Source organism: Ceratotherium simum, unplaced genomic scaffold, assembly GCF_057802395.1.
Source record: "Ceratotherium simum simum isolate JZ-2026a unplaced genomic scaffold, ASM5780239v1 HiC_scaffold_45, whole genome shotgun sequence".
Classification (NCBI taxonomy): domain Eukaryota; kingdom Metazoa; phylum Chordata; class Mammalia; order Perissodactyla; family Rhinocerotidae; genus Ceratotherium; species Ceratotherium simum.
This window is the reverse complement of record NW_028261261.1, coordinates 661071-674105: the sequence shown is the minus strand read 5'-3', so window position 1 is coordinate 674105 and position 13035 is coordinate 661071. Positions and strand designations below refer to the sequence as shown.

Genomic DNA, 13035 nt, shown 5'->3' with positions numbered 1-13035 from the left:
TGGTGAAAAACTGAATGCTAGTCCTCTGAGAACAGGAACAAGACAAGTGTGCCCACTCTTAATCAACATACTACTGGAAGTTTTGGCCAGAGCAATTATGCACAAAAAAGAAATAAAAGGGATCCTAATTGGAAAGGAAGAACTAAAATTGTCACTATTTGCAGGTGACATGATTCTATATAGAGAGACCCTAAAGAATCCACCAAAGAACTATTAGAAATAATCAACCAACACACTGAAGTTTCAGGGTACAAAATCAACATGCAAAAATCAGTTGTATTTCTATACACTAATAACGAACTAGCAGAAAGAAATATCAAGAATACAATCCCATTTAGAATCCCAACAAAAAGAATAAAATACCTAGGAATAAACGTAACCAAGGAGGTGAAAGACCTATACAATGAAAACTATAAGACGTTAGTGAAAGAAATGGAAGAAGACAGAAGGAAACGGGAAAGATATTCCATCCTCATGGATTGGAAGAATAAACATAGTTAAAATGTCCTTATTACCTAAAGCAATCTACAGATTCAGTGCAATTCCAATGAGAATCCCAATGACACCCTTCACAGAAATAGAACAAAGAATCCTAAAATTTATATGAAATGATAAAAGACCCCTAATAGCTAAAGCAATCCTGAGACAAAAGAACAAAGTTGAAGGTATCACACCCCCTGACTTCAAAATATACTACAAAGCTATAGTAATCAAAACAGTGGTACTGCCAGAAAAACAGACATACAGATTAACAGAACAGAATTGAGAGCCCAGAAATAAAACCCCACACCTATGGACAGGTAATCTTTGACAAAGAGCCAAGAACATACAATGGAGAAAGGAAAATCTCTTCAATAAAGGTGTTGGGAAAACTGGACAGTCACATGAAAAGAATGAAAGTAGACCATTATCTTACACCATACATAAAAATTAACTCAAAATGGATTAAAGATTTGAATGTAAGACCTGAAACCATAAAACACGTAGAAGAAAATATAGGCAGTACACTCTTTCACATTGATCTTAGCAGTATCTTTTTGAATACCATGTCTCCTCAGGCAAGAGAAACAAAAGAAAAAATAAACAAATGGGACTACAGCAGACTAAAAAGCTAGTGGATGAGAAGGAAGCCATCAACAAAATAAAAAGACAACCCACCAACTGGGAGAAAATATTTGCAAATCATATATCAGACAAGGGGTTAATTTCCAAATATATAAAGATCTCATATAACTCAACAACAAAAGATGAAACAACCTGATCAAAAAATGGGCAGAGGATATGAACAGACATTTTTCCAAAGAAAATATACAGATGGCTAACAGGCACATGAAAAGATGTTCAACATCACTAATTATTAGGGAAATGCAAATCAAAACTACAATGAGATATCACCTTACACCCGTCAGGATGGCCATGATTAACAAGACGAGAAATAACAAGGGTTGGAGAGGATATGGAGAAAAGGGAAACCTTATACACTGCTGGTGGGAATGCAAACTGGTACAGCCATTATGGAAAACGGTATGGAGATTTTTCAAAAAACTAAAAGTGGAAATACCATATTACCCAGCTATTCCAATATGGGGTATTTATCCAAAGAACATGAAATCAATAATTCAAAAAGATTTATGCACCCCTATGTTCATTGTAGCATTATTCACGATAGCCAAGACATGGAAGCAACGCAGGTGCCCATCAATGGATGAACAGATAAAGAAATGCAGAATATACATATATATATGTGATGGAATACTACTCATCCATAAAAACAAGACAAAACCGTGCCATTTGCAACAACACGGAATGGACCTTCAGGGTATTATGTTAAGCGAAAAAAGTCAGACAGCGAAAGACAAACACCATATGATTTCACTCATATGTGGAAATTAAACAAACAAACACATAGATGAGGAGAACAGATTGGTGGTTGCCAGAGGAAAATGGGGTGGGAGGAAGGCGAAAGGGGTAAAGGGCCACATATATATGGTGACAGATAAAAACTAGACTATTAGTGGTGAATATGATACAGTCTATACAGAAACTGAAATATAATAATGTGCACTGGAAATTTACACAATGTTATAAGCCAATATGACCTCAATAAATAATTTTTTTAACTGTTTACATGGTGCAACAGGATGTGAGAACCATCACATAAATGTAAAGCTATATTATTAATGTATCTGTGCATCTGTGTAAAGTGTCTATGAAAATTTTTAAATACTCCTTTTAAATTGACACATGTATTTCATATATTTTAATTTGTCTTAAATGTACTCCTTAGCCGCACTCTTTGAACATACATACCCAATAGAACACCCACATTTAAACAAGATCCTCTCCTGGGAAAGCCAGATGATTGTCCTTTATGAAAGCAAGTCAAGGAAGGATGGAGCATGTGCAGGGTCCCGGAGCTCACACCGTCTATTCTCATCCCCTGGAGTGCTCCCTCCCCAATCCAGCAGGGTCACTTAGCCTAAAATATAAGGGACCCTATTTTTGTTATTATAGCTTTTGTAAATACTCTCATTCAACAACAACCAAAAGTACAACGGAAGAGCCGATGAAATGCACAGTCAGAATGTAAAATGCCGATCCAATACCATCCCTCCCTAAATAGCCCAGTGTCTGCTGACCATTGGGAATGTGACGGAAGGACTTTCTTCTCGCCTCCCGTGGAGAAGGCCATGGGAAGCACTGTCACCGAGACATTGTCACAGCTTCTCTGCCCAGCAGTGTCCATCACAGTGAGCTGCAAGGTGTGCACTCCTGCCTGTAAGTGGGACAGCTTCAGGCTCCTGACTGAGGCACCTGACACCCAAATAGGAAACATCACGTTTCGTTAGGAGATCTGAGGCACAGAGTCCAACATCATCGTGAACTGGAAATCAGTGCCGGCCTTGGAGCAGTCCCAGGACCCACCTTTCCACTCCTGGTCCAAGGCTGCGGGATGCTAAATCCTACACGATTTTAGCAGGTTGACCTTACTTTGAATCCACCATTTCCAATTTCATCTGGGCTGACAATTTTCCTGACTGACAATCCTTCACTTGTCCTTAGCAGCCGCTGTTCCAAACCTGGCCCTCCTCCAAGCTCCACACCCAATATCGACTGCCTTCCTTCTCAGCAGGTGACCTCACCTACTTCCAGAAGAAAGTTGCGGCCATAATTATGGTCATCACTCACCCCATCCCCGGCTTGTACCTGCATCTCTACCCATCGTTACATCCCCACCTCCAGCCGTAAGGCAAGCTGTCCTCCTTGCACTCCAGGCCAACCCCTCCATCTAGTCCTTGACCCCTTGCCCTCTCTGACCTTCAGAACACTGACCCATCAATCAATTTCTCTTTCAAACGGCTCTGCTATTGCTATGCTCAAGTTTCTCTTGACCTAACCAACAAACAAAACAACAAGAAATAAAAAGTTCCCTACACTCCAAGATCTTCTCTACCCACAATTTTATTTACTTTTCATTTCAACTCAACTTCAAAGGGTTGTCCGTGCTGCGTCCATGTGCTCATTTTCCATTTACTCTTTATCCCTCTCATCTGTCTTCTTTCCCCACCATTGCCCTGAACCTGTGCTGGTAAAAGTCACCAACTGACTCAGCAAAGGTCACCTAGTTGTCAAGGTCAACAATATTTATTAGTTTTGTCTTTTTGTTTTTTTCCCCACTAGTATTTAGCAATGTGGGCCCCTCCCAACCTCTGGAACTCCCTACTTCCCTGGCTTCTGTTTCTGTGTCCGAGTTCTCCCACCTTCCTTGCTGATCTCCCTCCCGGGCTGCACTTCTGCTCACTCCCTGAGCCCAGGGCTTCCTCTGGACCCCCTGCTCTCCTCACTCCACTTTGCAGGCGGCTTCATGACCACGGCAGGGCAATAGCTTCTGAGGTCCAGTTCTGCGGAGGGATTTTGGGAGTCACTTCCGGACGCTCGGTCTCAAGACTGGCTTTCCAGCCCTCCCAATAATTCTATTAACTGCTCAATATCCTATTTTTTGAAAAGTTCCTTTCTGTTTAAATTAACTAGCCCGGACATTATTCTCTGCAATTCTGACCATCATACATTTTATTACATAGACACATTAATGGACTTGAAAGCACAGAGAGTTGCCCTATTATAACTATCATCTGCTTGTGTTTATTTTTGAAATCCCAGAATTTGGACTCCTGCACACCACCTTGGCTTGGAGCATTGGTCAGTACTCCAGACACACACACACACACACACACACACACACACACACACAGGAGGAGAATGGTTTACAATCATTTAGAGGCAATGTAATGAGATACAGTGGTCGTCACACTTCAGGCTGCTCCATAATCACCCAGAGCTCTTGTTAGGGGACGGATCTCCGGGTCCCAGCATCAGAGTCTGAGTAACGGGGTCTGGAGAGTGGGATGCGAGCACAGAATGGCAAATCACAGGAAAGAAGGTGGAGAGAGGTTAGAACAGGAGAGGAGAAAGAGAATAAGACTAGAGTTCTCACTGTCCCGAGAGCGCCAACATTCCCTGAGAACATGAGCCCATTGTCTTGGCACCCGGCCATCAGGTAGAGTTTCTACAGACAAAAGACCAGCACTGCTTCTCTCTCGTTTCTTCTCCTACTGCCCTTGCCTCTTTCCAAACTAGGGAAGTCTGTAAAAATATGCAAAAAAAAAAAAGTGTGTAAAAGCAGAGACAACTGGACAAATGGACAACTGTCCTCTGGGGAAAGCCTAACTGGATTCTCATTTTAAGTGGATACTGATTTTATGACCCTGTCATATGACCCTGCGAGGTGAGGACAATGTCCTCTACAAAGTCCTCAGAGGGCCTTACTCTCGTGCTCCTTGCCATCAGAAGGCCCTCACAATTCTTTCTTTCTTTGTTTATATACAAGTGAGTAAAGCTATTCTGACTGTAGTTCAGTTAAACTATCCGTCAAAGAGACTCCACAAATATTTTACATCCCAATGTGTTGAGAACGAACCATAGAAGTTTCCTCTCCTGGAGTGCTCATTTTATGCTCTGCAGTATACTAAGTGCTTTATTTGCATTTTCCCATTTCAGCACCCACCAGAACCCCCTCAGGTGGTATGATCCTCTTCACAATCGAGGCACCTGAGGCTTCAAGAATGAAGTCATTTTCCCACAGAATTGGCAAAACTAGGTTTGAACCCAGGCCATCTGATTCCAAATTCCACGCTCACAGCCATTGTAGAATCCTCCCTCCCAGTCAGCAGAAGGAGGCCTTCCAGCTCCTTGTCCCAAGAAGCATTTCTTAGAAGGAACCCAGGCCCAGCTGATACACAAACCAGCCAGCTGCCGTGGTCTGAAAGAGCAAGACACTTCCTCACAGAAAGAAATGTCAACAAACTTCTGGGACCCCCGTCCCTGGTCTAACAGGAGAATCTAGCAAGCGAGCTGCACAGGCTCAAACTAAGTGCGGAAATCCACGCTGTTCTGTGAACAGCCGTGCAGGCTCCTAAGCCTGTGTAAGAATGACCTTGCAACCCCACACCTCACGACTGAAGACACCAGCCGGACAGACCCACAACAGGAAGAGATAAAGGGCACCTGGCTCGCACATTTCCCAGCTGCATTTCTTACAGATTGGGGGAAAAAGTGACAACCCTGGTCCTTGCCTTCCTCCACACATAGGTAACACCAACATTGCAAGGTTTATTTGATGTATAACCAAAAAGCTCCTGTTCATGAAAGGGGGAAGGACAGTCAGAAGAATAAATTGGTTGCCTTGTGCCACGCACTTTTGTTTATTTATTTTTATTATTTATTTTAGCCAACTTAGGAGGAACTCCATCCAAGAATGACTGACATATGGCAGCTGCCAGGTGGTGCCACCAGGATTTGCTGTGGCGCATGGGCCTGCTGGGTAAGCCTCGCTCGTGCCCAATGGGGCTGAGCTGGTTTCTGCTCCTCAGAGCGAGGGCCTGGAGACTCTGACCAAGCATACAATCATACTCTCAGACCCCTCCACCCTAAGAAGGGCAGACGGTAAACACCTCCTCCCAGGAACACAGTTGGGGGTGGGGGTCCCAAAACACCAGTGGAGGGGGAATGTGTGTGTTTGTGTATGAAGGAGAGAAGGGTGAGGAAACTGGGCAGAGAGTAGGGAAGAGGGTGGGGTTAGGAAGCCTGGGGGGGTAAGTGGGTTGGTGGGGACACACACGGGGCGGGGTAGAGATACTGGATATAATGCAGGGAGGACGGGGAGGTCGCTCTGTGGCTCCATTGCCTGCCCCTCCTCCAGTCCCGGGTCCCCAAAGTCCCTGCAGGGTTGGCAGGAGGAAGGAACCTGTGCGCCCCGCTACCCCCGCCCCACCCCCGCATCTCCAGGGACAGAGAGCGCCCTCACCTTGCTCCGCCGGGCGGGGTCCCCTCCCGTCTCCCCAAGGCTGTTCCGGGCCCGGATCCCCCGGGGACCGCAGTGACCCGGAGCGCGGGGGCAGCGCCCGGCGACCTCGGCGCAGCCACTGGGGGTCCCGCTCCCGCCCCGCGCCCGGCAGGGGGAGCGCGCCGAGCGCAGCCGGTGCCGGGACCGCGGCCTCCGCGCGGGAAAGCGGAAACCGGAACCGAGGACTGAACTTGCGAGAACTTCACTTGTGGGTCAAGTCTGCAGACTCCGTGACATCTGCAAACAACGTCTAGTGAAGGTGCGGCGCGGAGTCCCTGCGTCCCCTCCCCGCGGCCGCGATCGCTCCTCCGCGCATCCGCGTCCCCGACCCTCCTGCGGAGAGGTGGCCCGGCGCCCCCCGTGACCGTCCTCGGCGCCCCCGCCCCATCGGGACCGGGACAGACGCGCAGCCACGACCGCGGACGCGCGGGGAGGACCCGCCTCGTGCAGGACCGCGCCCACCGCCCGCCGGCGTCCCACCCGAGAAGGTGAGGAGGGGAGGAGCGGGGGAGTAAGACCCCAGGGCCGGGCCCCCGTCTTCCCGAAGCCACCACCCCTGACTCCGGGCCGCGACCGGCGGGGTTGGCCCGCTTGCGGGGCCAGTAGCCGGGCGGGGGAGGGGCTCCCGGGTGATAAGGAAAGGGAGGAAATCCCTAGACCTTTTGCTTTGGCCTCGCTCCCCCGGTGCCCTTGGGGGAGTCTGGAGCCCGCAGGTGAACAGAGACGAGCAGTAACGTCTCGGGTTTTCTTGAGGCCTTGGCTCCAGCAGGATTGTTGGAATCTATGGTCCACCCATCTTCTGTGACAGACCAGGCGCTGTCTGCCTTCAGCGAGTTTGATGAACGCGGGGGTGCACTTGGTGACAGCGAATCTTGCTCATTTGAGAGGAAAGAGTTTGAGAGCTTAGGAGTGGGAGACTGGAGGTGGGAGGGAATAGCGGAAGAGGGAGGGGAGAAGGGGGGAGCAAAAGAAGCAGGGAGGACACGAACAGGAAATTAGTTGGTGGAAGGTTAGGAAAGGAAGTTAGTTGGGGCAAGGTGGGGGTTGGCTCACTTGCCTTCCAGCAATCTTGCTCACACCAGAAGAGGCTTTTGGCAGTGAGTAGGGAAGGAAGAGAGGTTATTTAAAATGAATTTTGTGTTTTATGTCACTTCTTTAAAAAAAAAATAAGTACCTACATTTTGATATTTGCAAATGTTCCTTTGGTATAATTGTTCTTCCCATTGGATTCCAATAGGCCGTCCTCAGTTGTCCCGGGGTGAAGACACTGGGCAGTGCCCCCCCACACCTGGTGAAGATTCATAATCACGCCCAGCTACTTTTGCGGGTTACTCTCCTAAAATGCTGCTGTCATCTCGCAGGGCAGGTCTTCTTTGGGAGATACTGCTGCTGATACAAGCCTGGAAGACTCTGGGCGGTGAGTGTCCTGGGAGCTCCAGACATGGCTGGGAGGGGAAGGAGGGGAGGAAAGGGAAGGGCTTCCCCCAGGATTCAGGCCGGTGAGTGCCTGTCCACGTGCTCTCACCAGGGTGAGGGTGAGGTTTAGCTGGACTGGCTCCCAGGTGTTACTGACACCAAGATGAGGGGGAGGACCCCAGCCTCAGGCACCCCACCTGGTACTGTGCTCACATATGGCGGCTCGCCCTCTCCTGCCAGGTTCCATCTTCTACTCTGGGAAACTTTTGCTGAATACCAGGACCATCAGGAATTTGACATGTGTCCCATGGTGTCTGTATTTCCTTTTTGTTGAAAGTCCTGTCTGTTCAGCTAGATTTTAAAGCCTGGGAGGACAGACACTGTCTTGTATTTTTTGTATCTCAGTACTTGGTAGATGTTGCTTAAAATATTTGTCAAATGATTCCTCCTGGTGACAATATGTGCACCTGAGGGGTCCACGGTATCATGTATTTTACATCAGAATGTTTTACTAAACCTCCGCCAGGTAAAGGTGACACAGGACAAGGATCCAGAAGATGGAGGAGGGCTGGGATGGAGACTCCTCCCTCCACAGCCAGGCCCCCCACAGGGAGTCCCAGGGCCAACACTCCGTTTTTCTCTTACAGATGCTCACTCTCTTTGCTTGGACTTCACTGTCAAATCTCAGTCCAGGCCTGGACAGCCCTGGGGTGAAGTTCAGGGCTCAGTGGATGAAAAGCCTTTCCTTCAGTATGACAGTAACAGCAACAAGGTCAGACCTTTGGGTCTCCTGGGGGAGAAGGTAAACGCCACCAAAGCATGGATGGACTTGACTCAAACACTGGGAGAAGTGGGTCGAGACCTCAGGATGATCCTGCCTGTCATCAAACTGGAGAAAAAGGGGACCAGGGGTAAGTATGGGAAGGGGTGGGGAGATGGAGACAGTCAGCAGGAGAGCGGGAGGAGCAGAGCACATGCAGGGAAGGGGCCTTGAGTAAAAGAACTGAACATGGGTCCAGCCTTAGAGACGAGGTGGACCTAATGGGCAAGAAAGGGCAGGTCATGGAGAGAAGAATACAGACCCATGAATGTGCAGACACACTTGACCTGATGGGAGATGGTGGAGCTCTCAAGAGTCCAGGATGATGATGTCTTGTGGGTGGGGTTGCAGGTCTTCACACTATGCAGGTCAAGCTGTCTTGTCAGCGTGAAGCAGAACGACGCACTGGTGCATCCTGGGAGTTCAGCATCGAAGGGCAGACAGCCCTCTTTGACACAATGACCATGAACTGGACAGTCGTTGATCCTGGAGCCAGAGGGATCAAGGAGGAGTGGGAGAACCACCAGGAACTGGCAAAGCATTTCAGGAGAATCTCAACTGGAGATTGCAATCACTGGCTTAGGGAATTCTTAGAACACTGGGAGAAACTGCTGGAACCCACAGGTAACTGAGCAGAGGGCAGGGGATGAGATAGCTCTCTGGAAGGTCTAACGCCTTCCCTGTGTGCATGTGAGTCTGTGTGTATTTGAAAATTTTCTGGATGGTTCAATTGATTGATTTCTGGTGGACTTTCTGTGGGAAGAGTCAGTGACTGCCATAGGATGTCCCACCATCCTCCTTTCCCATCCCCCTCCCTCAGTGCAGGAGCCCCTTCCCCCATTGATCAATGGTCCAGTTGCCCTGGACTAGATGTCCCCAAATCTCTATGCACCATTGTGCTTCCAGGCCTTCTCTTCTTCCTCTGTTTTAGTTATTTTTTAATCAGCTCAAATGACACTTCTTATGAAGACTTCACCACATTCCCAGATAGAACTAACTAAGCCTCCCAAATTCTATCATCCTCATAAAGGTCTACCCACAGTAAACATGTCACCCTGTATGGTGATCAGATGGACATTTGCTGTCTCCCTCCCTAGAAACATGAGCTCCCTGAGGACAGGGCACAACTCCTGTTCATCTTTATTCCCCAGGACCTGTTAGAGTGGCTGTCATAATGAGTCATTAAATATGTGGGGGGACATATGCTGCCTTGGAAAGTGGGTGTGAGGAAGGTGTATGTATTCTTAGGTTTGTAAGGGCTTCTGTTTTTTTCTTTGTTTTAGAACCACCATTAAAGGCCCCAGACACCCACCAGTCTTCATCTATGTGGATAATCATTGCATCAGTCCTTATTGGCTCAGTCCTAATTTGCTTAGTCCTAATTGGTGTCATCATCGTGAAATGTAGGAGGAGATCAGGTACCAGGGAAGGGGAGAAGCAGGCTGGGCTCTGGCTCCTGCGGAGGACATAGTCTGACAAGCACTTGGGAGTGGTGAGCCTGGGTCTCAGCCAAGCCCTTGTCCACTGATCCAGCTCTCCACAGAGACGATGCACTTTCACAGCAGGGCTGGGGATTGCTCTGTTGTTGGGGTACAGAGGCTGTTATAGGCAACATGATAGTGCGGCGAGGGGACAGGCAAACCAAGAATCTGCTCCTGTGTGGAGCAGGGGCTAAGATCTAGAAGGCCTGGGGTCTGGTCTCATCTTGTCGTGATCTAACCAAAGCTTCCCTCAGACCTTTTGGGAAAACGTTTTTTGCTCTCTGAGGACAGCATGATTTAGCACAACAATTTCTCTCGTGTTGTAACAGATGACCCATCATCTGAAGTTTCTTCTCCGGACTGTGAGAAGGTGATGTTAGACCAACCTTTGGTGGCAAAGCCTGACTCTTGATGACAGTCTGGCTGCCAAGCTAATCTGTGATCTTCTACTCAGAGGGGGGTTTCCAAGAAGCTAAGAAGCTCAGCTCTAGAACCCTTCACCTGCACCAGCTCCTCTCCTGGCCCTCCTTACAAGGTGCTGACTTGGTCATTTTGAGAAATTTGCAAAAGTAGGATATTTGCTGACAGTCAATTGGGACAGCCAATTTCACACTGGCCCTCTTTCCATGAGACTTCCATCTATGTCAGGTGGAATTGGAGCGGCTGCTGGCATTGTTTTTATTCAGTTAAAGGAAGAATACTTAGGAATATGTTTATTTCGGTTTAATGCGATATATTTGTGTGCTCACACTCACTTTCGTGTACAGATAAGTGATTGCTACACAGAAACCACAAGTCAGCTATGCTGACACTAGATGTCATGACGTGTTAACGTGCCCTGTGCTGCCTCCAGAGTACAAAGGATAAATAAAGTGTGATATATTTACAAAGGGAACACTATACAGAAACTGATAGAGAATAAAACCCGAATGCCTCTTCTAGATAGGATGTTCAGGGGGAAATGTCAGACAGAGAATATCTACTCTAGGATTGCGCTTATAGAAATTTCAAAACCAGACACCACCGATCTTTGGCGATAGACGTCAGAACAGTGGCTATCCTGGGTAATGATCTAGAACTTGATCCTACAGGTGATTATGCTGGTGGGTTTCATCTTTAAAAATACATCAAGCTAACCATTAAAGATTTCTGTACTTTACTGTAGAGATGTTACATTTCAGCAATAAAATGTTTTAAAATTTTGTTGTAGAGGTTTCATTTTTCATTAATGTCTTGACAAATTGGTAGTTCTCTCTCGTCAGGAATATACTCAATGATGAATTAAATTATAAATACATTATACATTTTTTTCTGATGGGAATCAGACACACTATTCACACTTATATAGAGAGATAGAGACAGAAACAGAGAGACAGAGACAGCGACAGAGACAGAGACAGAGGGAGCCATGATATGCCAGACACAGTGCTGGACTTCCACCAGCTGGTCCTCCTTCTCCATCACCGCCCTCACACTAAGAATTCATTTCGTTCTTCCATTGCTTTCATCACCATCCTCATAGTGTCCTCTCCAGGTTGACCCAGGCAGACCTCAGAAATTTCAGGACAGCACTTTAGAAAAGTTGGCAGCTCTGGGCTTAAGGTATATTCCTGGGGCTCTCTGTGGAGTCCAAAGTTAAGCTTCCCTCTGATGAGAAAAATAACCTCCTCCATCTGTGATTCAATGAGGAGAATGTTACTGATGGAAGAAATGATCCACCCTTTTACTTGCTTAAAAGAATACCAGGGTTCAGTCTGTCTCTATGGTCCCAATATGATCTGACCCAAAATCTAGCACAAGCACTTGTTTCTCTCTGAAGGCCAAACAAACATGGTTCCAAGATGTGACAGCATGGCTCAGCTCACCAGAGAGCATGGCTCAGCTCACCAGAGAGCATGGCCCAGCTCACCAGAGCTCCTGAGTGTCTGACAGTGGCTGCTTCCCCATTCTGGCACCTGAGAATGTCACAAGACTCAGTGTGTCACACCCTATTGGTGTCATAACATGTCTTCCTGCTTTTCTCAACCACCCAAGGATTTGTGGATTTCAGGAAAAGAATGCTTTCTCATACCTCATCCCAGGTCATGCCTCTTTTTGCTGGTGGTCCACTCTGGGCATAGGCACACCTGTACATGTCCACTAAAAGATGTATTCAAGAATATTCATGGCAGCTTTATTCATCACAGCCCCAAACTGGAAAACCACCAATGTCCATCAGCAGGTGAATGGATACATAAGTTACAGTTCTGTGGGCGGAATACCACACAGCATTACACAGGATAAACTACTGTGACACATAACAACATGGATATATCTCACAGACCATATAATGTGCTATTCCATCTAGATGAAGTTCAAGAACAGGCAAAACTAGTTCGTGGTAGTACAAGATAGAATAGTGGTTGCCTCTGAGCAGGGAGGTTTGAGTAAAAAGAGAGTGGGAAGCCTCTGCAGTGGTAAGAATATTGTTATCTTGATCTAGTGGTGGGTACACATCTAAATATGTGAAAATTCAATGATTGCACTTAAACTCACACTACTTGATATTAAACTTTTTTAAGTTATTGTAATTAGAACACCGACATTTTGGTAGAGATAGAGAAAGATTAGACCAATGGAACAGAAAAGAGAGCCCAGAAACAGACCTATGCACTTCTGGACACTTGGTATCTAGTGGTACAGAATGAGTATAAGTGAAGACTGTACTAATCACTAAATGGCAGAGGGATAGTCAATCGCTTCATTGTGTAACAAATAGTGGATCTCTATCGAATGGGATGTTATGGGTTGAATTGTTCATCATATCTTCCTCAATCCCAACTCTACTCCAAGTGACTCCTCTTTCAGGCATTCCATCTGGATTCTGAGTCCTGAGCCTGTTGTGTCCTGACCCCTCTGCCCACAGGACCAGTCCT

General features: G+C 47.0%; 1 protein-coding gene and 1 long non-coding RNA gene across 5 annotated transcripts; one reads left to right on the top strand and one right to left on the bottom strand.

The window, feature by feature from the left end:
• Positions 1 to 4231: 4231 nt before the first annotated feature.
• Positions 4232 to 9048, bottom strand: LOC147911249 (uncharacterized). 3 transcript variants are annotated; one of them, XR_015551375.1, is made up of 4 exons: positions 8902 to 9048; positions 7063 to 8708; positions 6365 to 6640; positions 4232 to 5320 (listed from the first exon to the last, which is right to left on the bottom strand). It is a non-coding gene; the product is annotated as an uncharacterized LOC147911249 (long non-coding RNA). The 3 variants fall into 3 exon arrangements; XR_015551376.1 differs by having other exon boundaries at positions 6365 to 7491; positions 7582 to 8708; XR_015551374.1 differs by having other exon boundaries at positions 6365 to 8708.
• Positions 7694 to 11322, top strand: LOC101388890 (retinoic acid early transcript 1E-like). Of its 2 annotated transcripts, XM_087428389.1 has the most exons (5): positions 7694 to 7820; positions 8467 to 8730; positions 8991 to 9263; positions 9923 to 10057; positions 10450 to 11322. In XM_087428389.1, the coding sequence occupies exons 1-5, from the start codon at positions 7745 to 7747 to the stop codon at positions 10530 to 10532; spliced, it is 831 nt and encodes a 276-aa protein (XP_087284515.1). In that variant the 5' UTR covers positions 7694 to 7744; the 3' UTR covers positions 10533 to 11322. The 2 variants fall into 2 exon arrangements, with proteins under 2 accessions (XP_087284515.1, XP_087284516.1); XM_087428390.1 differs by lacking the exons at positions 9923 to 10057; positions 10450 to 11322 and having other exon boundaries at positions 8991 to 9271.
• The last annotated feature ends 1713 nt before the right edge of the window (positions 11323 to 13035 follow it).